General features: G+C 44.4%; 1 protein-coding gene across 1 annotated transcript in view; it reads left to right on the top strand.

Annotated features, from left to right (window-relative positions):
- The window catches only part of LOC110378274 (mitogen-activated protein kinase kinase kinase 4), a 65,186-nt gene that overhangs the window by 10,487 nt on the left and 42,566 nt on the right, over positions 1–12,133 (top strand). Inside the window, exon 2 of the mRNA XM_064037915.1 lies at positions 3,984–4,124. Within this exon, the coding sequence (XP_063893985.1) occupies positions 3,984–4,124 (141 nt within the window). The remainder of the gene's footprint in view (positions 1–3,983; positions 4,125–12,133) is intronic.

Below are 12,133 nucleotides of genomic sequence, written 5' to 3'. Positions count from 1 at the left end.
GATTCACGAAATAAAATACATTATATTGAATTATCTCCTTTTTACCATGATAGTTCGTAAAATTTTGTACCCAACTGTGTAATTAACTCATTTTTCACAATTTCTGACTCATCCCCTTTTGCCTTAACACCACAGAAATATGAATGGCTAACAGGCCGTTGTAAATTAAATACTTAAAATGTATTGTTTCTAGTGCCAACTTTTCTCAGATTCTAGTAGTTAATATACCTAACTAAAGATAATAAAGTTTTATAGATATTAATAATCTGCCGAATTCCTCGAGAAAACATGTTCAAACTATCAGTCTCTCAGTCAGTGCTAAAAGGTGGACTGAGAAATTACCTCCATTACCTCTCCCCATCCCTGAGTACTCCCCAGTTTTTTTTGCTGCGGCTTCCCTATTTCATTAAACCACCCCTCGCCACTGGTATATTGTATAGTTATCGTCACGAATCTTGAGCTCTGACCTTCACCTGCGCAGAAGTAATTTATTGGGTCACTTTTGTGGTATGAAGTGAGGCGCGGGGGCGGGCTTTTTATTTTTTTTAACGACGTCAAAAATCATCAAATGACCCCTCCCGCTGTGGGTTAGCAGCGGTGAGGGAGTGTTAGACTCTTACTGACTAAAAACCGTCGTGTTCCGTCATAGTCCTTTTATGTACCTACCAGGGCCGCGGTATCTATTTCGAACAACTCTTCTTTGCTAATAAATCACTTCTGCGCAGATGTAGGTCAGAGCTCAAAATTCGTGCCGATAACTACCTATAATACAGTCTTATCTAGCTAGACAGACATACCAAAAGCGGATGGGCAGACAGACACGTCCTATCGAAAAGCGTCCATTTCTATCTGTTTTTACTCGAAAAGCTACCTAATATTTTGGCGTAGGTGGCCTAAATTATAGCCTACGGGTTAAAAGGAGCACTTTGAAGTGCCACGTGCAAAAATATGCTTAACATTCATGGACCTTCATTTAACATAACTGTTGTAACTTGTAATTTGTTAAGTGGTTTACCATTTACACAGCTAATAGCTAACCTGTATGGGCAGCAAACATATTGATTGATTACTTTATCGGAATGGCGGTCGCGAAGGAATTTTAATTCATAAATTCACAGAGCAATATCAACTCTTCTAAAATATGCTTTAACTGCGAGCCCAGTAATTTTTGGTTCAGTAGCTATTGGCGCAGGCCTAAGATTTTCTGTTTTGACCATGAATTCTCTTCGCCACAGATATAGCTACTTACGCAAAGATTAGATATGGCCTTGAACTTTGTCCAAAATTCCGCCGTTTTCCTGGTCATTTGTTCGCACTAATTGCTTGCCATGGTCTTGCTGTTGGATCATTATAAAGAATGACCAGGCAGGGTGTCATGGTATCAAAACGTGAAACAAGAAAAAAACCTTAGAGCCGGTCTGGGACTCTATTTTTGGAAGATATTAAATCCAAAATATAATGTAGATGTTGTAGTGCAAAGGGAGGGAGTGTCAGACTCTTACTGACTAAAACCCAAATCTGTTCCTTCTGGAGCCTTTTCAATAGTAGGGCAAGTAACTCTTTCGAACAATCCTACAGTCCCGGCAGTGCTATTCGCCCTACAGAAGTGTAAGAGTCATAGGACAAAATACTGGCCCACGGTTGACTTTATCACAGGAGACAAAAACTCCAGAATTATGAAACAAGATACTTTTTTCTGATGTAGGTATACATGTTATGTCACAGACTTTCCTGTCTGTTGTGATCTTATTTAGTCATGTCAAAATCTATCGTGTTGTCTAGTTTTAAATAAAATTTGGCTTGGCTTCCGAATGTGACACTGTCATTCTTCATAGAAGTAACTAGCAGTGTTTAAATAGTTAATGATAAATGATAACGTACGCAGGTTGGATTCCAACAATTTGACGATTGTACTCCGTGAAGGTCGTCAGTAAATTCGTGTACAAAAACCATTGTATGCGGAAGACTGGAATAACGGCATTTAAATATGGTGGCCCATTACATAGACCTTGGGTTTTTGCTCAATTTTGAAAATACTAGCCATGGGAACTATTAAAAACCTGTAATAATAACATAGGTGGGAGTCCTCCTGTGCAGTTTTGTTTTGACAATGGGGAGATAATGACCATGAATGACTTTGCTGTAGTCATTAAGATAAGACTAAAGATAAAATCGAAGGTACAGTTTATAACATGCTAAGTATGACTTATGAATGAAAATATGGAAGGAATACAATTGTTGTAAACAATAAAATTATCTTTATATTGACCTTGAAACCAGGATATTAAATGCTAGATAAGTTTTTTACATTGAAAGATTTGGGCTCAGTTTTAAGTTTATATTCGTCTCATTTCGTGAAATTCCTTCATTTTCTCCTCAGTTTAGCTACTAGTACAAATCTTGACGACTGTAACTTTAGAATAGAAAAGAATAGTAAAATGAACAGCTGTCTCACTGTAGCTAGGTTGTATGAAAATCGAGAAAATTGTTCAAAAAAAGGGGAACGTGTGGTGACAGATACCTGGATAACCAAATATATTTTCAAAACTCTAATAACTGTAAACAATGTGGTTCTTCCTTTTGATTTTTATTTTTTACACCAGACTTCATTTCTTATCATGTGTGAATTTATCCTCATGATAACAGTAAGTAATCATTATTCTAAAAACAAAACACTGCATCCGCTACTTCCCCGTATGGCCTACCTACGCGTCGGCATTTCGTATGCGCACGCGTCGCTAGGTGAAATAGAAAGTTTCCCACATGTTTTGTGTTCTCGGAATAACCCGGGGAGACTGACAGACGCAGTGTGCTAATAAACAAGACAACTAATATATAAACAATTGAAACACGCTAAATGGAAACGCGAATCTAGCTAAATGGGGCGATGGAAGGGTCTGACGTCATGACGTTTCTTTTTGAGTTACGATAGGACATCATTGCCATCATCCTCTTTTTGCAAGAGAGGTTTAAATCCTTATGATGTATGATCGGTGGTCCACCAGCTAGAAGAAGAATTAGCAGTACTACACATGCTTTGAGGTTTCCGTACGGTTCTAATGTTAGTGTTCTTTTATGTGCTTAATTGTTTCGATAATATGATATCTCGAGAGTTTATGTGGGATGGTCTCTGGTCGAGGAAAAAGGACGAAATCCAGTATTAGCTGCATTATGGAATTTTATTTTGCCACGCGCCAGTCTGCTGACTGCCTATCGCCGTTATCTTTGTTAACTGATACATAATTATCTGTATAAACTGAAACACACAGTTCTTCCGTAAAATATAAACATTGTAAGTTCAATATTATTTTTAAAAATACAACAGACTAATTCGTGTTGCCAATGAATTTTTTTTTGCTACGTTTTGCTCGAACCGTCTTGTAAACATTCCGATGTTTGTTTTTGGGAGCTGTGTTTAGTTAGTTTCAGGTCCATTAATTGCGTTTTCTCTTGATACTCTTAATAAATTAAATAGTTTGATTTGATAGAGCTCTATAGAACATTCTTTCACGCGGCAATCGTTAATCACATTAATCTCGGAAACTGAGATATAACCACTTGACGATATAATTAGTAATAAAGTAATATAACTCACACAAACACTGTTATCATTGCTGTATAATAGGACCTTGATAACGTGTGGACAAGGTCGTAAAGTTCTGATCTGACCTTAACTTATGTGGAGAAAAGGACCAGTGGTCTAATGAACTGTCTGGACTCGGAGACTAGAAATACTATCGTAATTACATAAATATAAATAAGAGATTATACCACAGTTTGACGACATCATTAGTCAATTTAAATAAAAACTAAAGAGCTGATTGCCGCAGTTATCATTCCTAACTTATCAATAGTTAAAATATCCCATTCTAGTGGCATTTCCAGCGCAAACACTAAGTTGGATTTTTTGAAAACAGCGTATCATTTATAGTGTTTCCCCGTTCCTTCGCTTATCTCCTAAAATCGGTTTTTCTTCTTTTCAGTGATGCCAAAGATGTGGTGTTCCGGAATCCCCGTCACTCTTCCAAGTACCTTCTGGCTGATAGTGGCGATGGGGCCGAGGCTGATCTCCTCGGAACCACTCCTCCTCGCTCAAGGATCAGGGATAAGGAGAGAGGGAGAAGGTGAGTCTACCAATAGGACTATTCAGATCATTGGGTCATTTGATGAAGATATTCCTTCTAGACATGGAAGACCTTTGAGCGGTCTGATTTTTTTTATGTTTACCGTAATGATTAAAGTAGGTGACCAAATTGATATTAATCAACATTTGGAGCGATTCATAATAAAGTACTGTAATTGAACATTCTGAAGGTTATGTGCTATAAATATTTAATAGAATATAATGTGATAATACCTCGAGCGGCACATTTCGATTTACGGTGTTTTACGACTTATATTTTTTCTGCAAATGGTGCATAGCGTTCCCTTGAGATAAATTATAACTACTTTCTTGCTTTGTTTCCTTTCCTAGTGACCTCAAGGTATTCTGAATTCGGTCTTTAAAGAATTTGGGGTTTTAAAGTACCAGCTGGGAGACCGGGTCTCCCGATGGTTCTGAAGGGTGTGGACTGTATAATTGGTGTGGTGCCGAATAGGGCTGCTGGCGGGGACGCTCTTCAACAAGGCAGGGTGCAGACAATAACACTATTCAGGGTTAATTCTTCCTTTATTCTTCTTGTTAACTGGAGCGCTGCTGGATTCGGACTGCCCGATTACCAAAATATGCCCTCATTATATACGCTAGAGCGCGGGTAAGTAGTTCACAATATGGCCGATGCGACAGCCAATGGGAGCGAGGGGCGTTCCCGTGCCCTATGTATGGGAATCTTTCTTGGGCAGTTTTTAGGTGATTTGGCATACTTATAACGTTCCAGCTATGCCTATCCTATGCAACCCGATTTCCCTTATATTATACAAAAAATTCACCCTTAAAAACATCCCTTTTTAATTAGAAAACTTTAAAAAACTCAAACGGCTCTCGTTAAGGTAAGGTTTCGATAACATTCGGTTTAATTTGTCGATCATCCTACTAGCGTCGCTCGTGGCCAAAAAGCAAACTAGAATTCAACAATGGAAAAGTACCAATACCCTAGACTTACTATTTGAATCTATTTCTAGGGTTTCTAGGTTGCATAAGATAGGCATCCCACTTATATTTATTTACAAAACTTAGTGCTTAACAACTTATTTGTACTGACTATTTTAATTATGCAACCTTAGTATTCTATCTTTATAATTAAAACAACAGCAATATCTGTTTTTTATTGAAAACGTTAATCCTTAAACTAGGGCATACAAGTTACACTTAAAATTAGTACTTAGATACGCTTAACTATGTTACAATTTTAGTCTTAAACTTTAAAGGAATTAAAAACAACAACAGAAAATAGCTTTTAATTAACTACAGACATACTAACTATCATAAAACCTTAAAAAACTTAAACATTGATTATCACTGCTTTTATCACTTAGTTATCACTTTTACACTTATTCATCGTCGCCGACATTCTCCCCCACGGTGCGTAGCACGCCATCCTCGGAGCGCGACGATGCGGCGGGAACCAGGACGATGATTCTACGCGTTGGCCGGCGCAGCACTCCTCCCGTAGTCCTTACGTCCATCACTCGGGTTCTGCCGTCTGGCCCGGGGTAGGTTTTAATGACTTCACCGCGGGGCCACGTATTGCGAGGTAACGTGGAGTCGACTATGAGCACGATGTCGCCTTCTCGAGGGTCGTTAGTGGCGCGACCCTCTATCCGTCGTGGCATGATGAGGGGCAGGTACTCTTTCACCCACCGCTGCCAGAAATGGTCGGCGAGCCTCTGCGCTGTTTTCCAGTTTGCCTTCCCGATTAAGTCTGTGTCGTCGAATTCTCCCGGCGCCATCGCTCCGCACGATCTTCCAAGCAGGAAATGGTTGGGGGTCAGACTCTCTTCGTCGTCGGGATCCATACTGACGGGGTGAGGGTCTTGAGTTGACGATGTGTTCGACTTCTGTTATTAATGTGTGAAGTACTTCTTCAGGCGGGCTTCTTTCATTGAGTACTGCAGCCAGGGCCGTCTTCACTGACCGCACGAGTCTCTCCCAGGCGCCCCCCATGTTTGGGCTGCCGGGGGGGATAAATTTCCACTTGATTCCTTTTTCTTGTGCGGCCGCCTCTAGCTCTTTGTTCGCGCCAACGAAGTTAGTACCGTTGTCACTAAAAATCGTACTCGGCCTTCCTCTTCTCGCGGTCATCCGTCGCAACGCCATTATCATAGAGCTGGCACTTAGAGAGGGGGCCAGCTCCAGGTGAACGGCTCGCGTGGTAAGGCATGTAAACAATGCCCCCCACCGCTTCTCAACCCTTCTGCCAACGGTGACTTGCATGGGGCCGAAGTAATCGACTGCAGTGCAAGTGAACGGGAACTGATGGTGTTGTAGTCGCTCGCTCGGTAGGTCGCCCGTCGGAGGTATCGCGGGGACACTCTTCCTTGTTCTGCACCACTGGCAGCCATGTGACACTGCCTTTACTGCGGCCCTTAAACCGAAGATCCAATACTTTTGTCGCACTTCGTTCATGACTGTAGCAGTGTTGCCGTGAAGAAACTTCTTATGATAATGTTGAATGATGAGCTGCGCAATTCTGTGTTTTCCGTCTAATATAATAGGGTTCATTTTCCTTCGCTCTTCGCCGCGAAACTTCATCGTCCTGCTTCTTAACTTAATGATGAGGTCATCATCGATGTACACGTCGATTTTCTTAAGTTTACTTGCATTTTCGAGGGGTTTTTCTTTTTTCAAACTTCTTATTTCTGTTGCAAAACTATCGACTTGACTTATCCTTATTAGAATCTCTTCGGCCTTCCTTATGTGTTGTTGCTCTATAGGTGCGTGTAGAGGTTTCTTAGACTTGGTGATGGCTGGTTGATTGGGGGTTCGCTTCTTGTCCTTTTGTGCTCTTCTCTGCGGTCGCCAAGGCTCGTCTTCTTTGCGCACGGCAGTAGTGGCTGCTTTACGGGTCTTCTTCAATAAGAGGTATGCGAAGGTGACCACTCTGGCCGTGACGCGCAGTAGTCGCTCCCAGCTTGAAAACCTTTGTAAATCAATTAAGGCCTTCCCTTCTTTTGCTGCAGCCACCACTTGCTCCTTGCTTTTTTCCTCCGGCAATTTGCCCGCAGACTTGAAATCGTGTAGAGGCCACTCTTGTTCTGTTTGTCGAAGAAACGCGGGGCCTTGGAACCATCTTGATTTGTGACTGAACTCGGCCGGCGTTCCCCTTGTAGCGTCGTCCGCCGGGTTCTCTTTAGTGGGCACCCATCTCCAGTCCTCCGGCTTAGTGTTTTCTTCGATTTCTGCGAGCCGGTTAGCCACGAAGGTTTTAAATTTCCTTGGCTCCGCCTTGATCCACAGTAACACGGTGCTAGAGTCAGTCCAGTAGAATTTTCTTGATACTTGCAGGCTCATTTCTTCCTCGATACTAGCTGCTAGTCTACTGCCAAGCAGGGCGGCTTGCAACTCTAATCGTGGAATCGACACTGGTTTTGTCGGCGATACTCTTGCTTTGCCTGCGACCATGGAGACGTGCACTTTCCCGCAGGGTTCAACTGTCCTCCAGTAAGCAACCGCCGCGTAAGCCTCTTCGCTAGCGTCCGTGAACGTGTGTAGCTGCCCTTCACCGCAGCGTGGCGAGATACATCTCGGTATCTGAAGTCCTGTTAATGCCAGCACCTCTTCTAAGTACCTTGACCACATTTTTCTTTGTTTTTCGTTAATCTTCTCGTCCCAGTCAACCTTCGTTCTCCATATGTCTTGAATTAATTTCTTTCCTTGTATTAGCACAGGCGCCGCGAAGCCTAGCGGATCGAATGTTGACATCACGGCACTTGTGACTTCACGCTTCGTAGGCGCTCTTGTATTTTCTAATAATTCCTTCGGTGTGTTGCGCAGACCAACGTTGAACGCCAACTTATCTTCTTTCACAAGCCACCTCAGTCCCAGAGTTTTTTCTTCCTTTGTAAGCAGCAGTGATTCTCCTTTGTTCGTGTCTTCAATTTCTGATAATACCCTTATGTCGTTGCTCGCCCAGCCTTTTAAGTGAAAACTCGCTCGAGAATGTATCTCTTTAACTTCTCTTGATATCTTCTTAGCTTCTTCAATCGACGCGAAGCTCTGTAGGTAATCATCCATATAGTGATTCCTGCTTATAGCTTTCACAGCTTCTGGGTGAGTTGCCTTGAAGTCTTCCGCGTTTTTGTTCATCACATATATCGCAGTTGCGGGCGATGACGCTGCCCCGAATATAATCGACGACATTCTGTACTCGTCGGGTTTGCTTGTTCTTCGGCTTCCTCGCCACAGGAACCTTAGACTGTCTCGGTCGCCTTCCCTCACTTTGACTCGAAGAAACATGTCTTGGATGTCGGCCATGACAGCCACTGGGCCTTCTCTGAAGCGTAGCAGCACTCCGAACAGTGACTGAAGTAGATCCGGGCCTGCTAGCAAGGCGTCGTTGAGGCTTTTCCCTTCGTACTTGGCTGCTGCGTCAAACACTATTCTTGGCTTCCGCTTGACAGGGTGCACAACTGCGAAGTGGGGCAAGTAGAAAGTTCTTCCTTCAGTTGACGTCTCTGGCGCTTTCTCTGCGTATCCATTTTCAACCATGCTCTGGATTTGCTTCTCGTAATACTCTTTGACTTCCTTATCTTTGTCCAGCTTCCTTTCAATGCTGATTAGACGACGAAAAGCTTGCTTGTAGTTGTTAGGCAGGCGCTCGTCTTCTTTCTTCCACAAGAGGCCTGTTTCGAATTGCCCGCTTGCTAAACGTTTCGTCGTTTTTTCTAAAGTTTCTAAGGCTCTTCTGTCGCTGTCGTTTGATGGCAGTCGGTTCTGGATACCCAGCGATTCTAGCTGGAAATGTTGCCTTACTACTTCTTCTATGTCTTCTGATTCTGTCGTCGCTCTTCCATAATGTACGAAGTTGACTACAGTGTTCGTGCCAGTTTCACAGCCGTGCAGCACCCACCCTAAGTCAGTGAGAGAGGCCACGGGTTCAGCTGGCTTGCCCTTCTTCAATCTTCTTGTGACGATAAGTGCCCAATTGTCTTGCCCAATCAACAACCTTGGCCGCTCTGCCGTGTAGAGTAACTGCTCTTCGATTGCCTTCAGATGCGGGCAGCTCTCTACGGTGCTCTTACTGATTCCTTGTTCACACAGCCTCAAGTCGTCAATTGTTCTAACTGTGATGGACTTCTTATCTCTTCTGTGGGCTCCTCTTATCTTCAGTTGAATCTTCTGAGAACTATCTTTCCTTATAACTCTTCCGCCCACTGTTTCAATAGACAGAGCTTCGCGACTTCCTTCAGCTCCAATCGTCTCTGCTATTGCCTCGTCCAGGAGCGTGACAGTTGATCCTTCATCCAGCAACGCCAGTACACGTACTTGTCCTTTAGGCCCGTAGAGATGCACCGGAACCATCTTCAAATATGCTCTCTCTCTGACTTGGTACTGTTTACTGAAGAAACCTTCTCTTCATATATTTGTTTCCCTTTGTTTTCGTCACTTGATTTCTGTACTGGTACAGGCGGCTCGTCCGAGTGCAGGAGAGTATGATGCCATCTTCCACACTGCTTACACACAGGCGCCTTGCAGTTGATTCTTGAGTGCTTGAATCGTAAACACTTAAAACAGATTCTTGCTTTCTTGATGATGTCCCATTTCTCATTTATATCCGCTTCTTTGAACTTCTTGCATTCTGTTGCATAGTGTTCACCCTCACAAGCTGGACACGACTTCTTATATTTGTCTTGCGACGTGTCTTGTGTCACATTCACCGGCCTTCTGAAACCCTTCTTGTGTTCTGATAACGCTTCAGGCGGAGCGAAGTCCCCACACATGTCTGCTTCAATTTCCAGGAACGCTTCAACAAGTAATAGTTCTTGAAGGTCTTCATCTCTTCTGCTTCTGTGATAGGCAAACCAGCGAAACTTCATAGAAGGCGGCATCTTCTCCACTATGGCTTTCAATGTTTCAGGCGAGCTGAGGTACTGCGGTTTCTTCAACGCCTTGATTGTTTCTATAGCGTTCTTCACGCGACTTGCAAACACGCAGATATCACTTGGGTTTTCGCTCACTCTTGACATATTCTTCAGCTTCTCCAGCTCTGATAATGCTAGCGCTCCAGGTCTTCCAAATCTTGACTCCAATCCCTTAATTACTTCGCGTGGATTTTCAGCGGTGAATAGCAGGCTCTGAACAGCTTCTTTCGCTTTCCCTTGTATAGCTCTTCTTAGGCGCGCTAAGTTCTGTGCGTTGCTGAATGAGGCGGCTGTATCTTCGAATGATCTTCTGAATGCCAACCACTCTTCACAGGATCCGTTGAAGTGAGGGAGTTCGATGTACTTCGGCGCGGTGACGTCACGTGAGTTTTCAGACAGCTTGCGTATTGCTTCAGCCAGTTGGTGGATATCGCTTCTTTCTTCTTTAGAATCGGTCGGTCTCTTCTTCTTGCTGGGCCCGGCGCTGGTCTCGATGAACCAATTCTCCACTTCATGGGTTTGCTCGTACAACTCTTCACCAGCTCCATCTTCCTCGTCGGACTCGGCGACGGCGATGTCCAGCTCGGCTCGAGCTACCCTTGCGCGGGCTTCAGCTACTTCTAATTCCCGTAGTGCCACCGCCATTCTTGCTTGTGCTTCTGCCTTCTTTCTTTGAGACGAGCGGCTGGACGTCGTGTCTACATCGCGGGTCGGCTTCTTAGCTTGAGGGTTTCCTTCAACTGACGCGCTGACACTAGACGGCGGAATGCTTGAATCTTGTGGACGAGCCTTCACTGCGACGCTTCTCTCCGGGTTCTGGGACGTGGGGTGGCTTCCTACTTCATGTACGGGATCCGATTCTTCGCTTATCCTTGATGGCGGAGGGGGGCGGCTCCCTTCCCCCGCTGATGAATCCTTTCCAACAACACCCTTTGCTTGAGGTAACGGCGTTCGTTTGTGCGGCGACGGCGTCCTCTTTGTAAGCGTCGATCTACTTGCTATCGACGAACTTGCGGTTTCACTTGGCGTATTCATGCTCCAGTCTGTTGACGTAGAACTTTCCCCGGTGGTCTTGGACTGCGCAGAACTTGATCTTGTCGAAGGCATCTTGATCTTCACCCTATCCGGCTCGCGAAGGACCAGCTGAAGGGTGTGGACTGTATAATTGGTGTGGTGCCGAATAGGGCTGCTGGCGGGGACGCTCTTCAACAAGGCAGGGTGCAGACAATAACACTATTCAGGGTTAATTCTTCCTTTATTCTTCTTGTTAACTGGAGCGCTGCTGGATTCGGACTGCCCGATTACCTTTTTGGTATGGCATCTCGCAGTTCAGCCTAGGAGGCCGTGTACTGCTTAACCGGACTTTTCCCTGTGGATGCCTAGAATTTAAGGCCTCCAGCCAGGGGCGTAAAACAACTTATAAACTAAGCGACTGCGCTAAGGGTACCCCCTGTGGGGTCGGACCTCGGCTTAGGGCGTCGCTGGGGAGGCAGCAAAGGGACAGGCTGGATCATATGATCATTATTATTAAATGGGGAATTTAAAGCTACTGGCTCAGCTCGCGGGCTGGCTCGATGAGCAAGGGTCGGGAGGACAGAGAACGGGACGTCGCGGCGGACCTCGGCGGCGAGGTTTGTACGAACGCGGTTTGTGTTTGTATAGGGTGCTAGTGAGTTTACTACTCTCTTGGAGGACAGTTATCTCATCGTCAGGTTCTAGAAGGGCATGCCTAGGGCGGCGAATCCTACTGATGCGGGAGGGAGTGTAATTACTGGCTGACACGATAAGTGAGTTATCGTGTTTCTCAGCGCGTTCGAAGTACCGTATGGCGGCACGCTTCATATACTGGCGGATGGTAGGGATTTTAAGTCGACATGAAGAATCTCATTTCGAACATAATAGGGAGCTCCTGTGATTTTCCGTAAGGCACGGTTTTGAAGGGCTTGCATTCTGTGAAGGCAGCGATGGCTTGCCTGTGCGAACACAGGGCAAGCATACATCATGACGGGGCGTATGCACGATCCGTAGAGGCGTAACTTGGATTTAAGAGATAATTTGCTCTTTGAATTGAGCAAGAAGTGCAATCTGCCGTACACAAAGGCTGCTCTAGAGC

Source organism: Helicoverpa armigera, chromosome 14 (genome assembly GCF_030705265.1).
Source record: "Helicoverpa armigera isolate CAAS_96S chromosome 14, ASM3070526v1, whole genome shotgun sequence".
Taxonomy (NCBI): domain Eukaryota; kingdom Metazoa; phylum Arthropoda; class Insecta; order Lepidoptera; family Noctuidae; genus Helicoverpa; species Helicoverpa armigera.
Note: the sequence above shows the minus strand (reverse complement) of the source record. Positions and strands in the feature narration are given on the sequence as shown.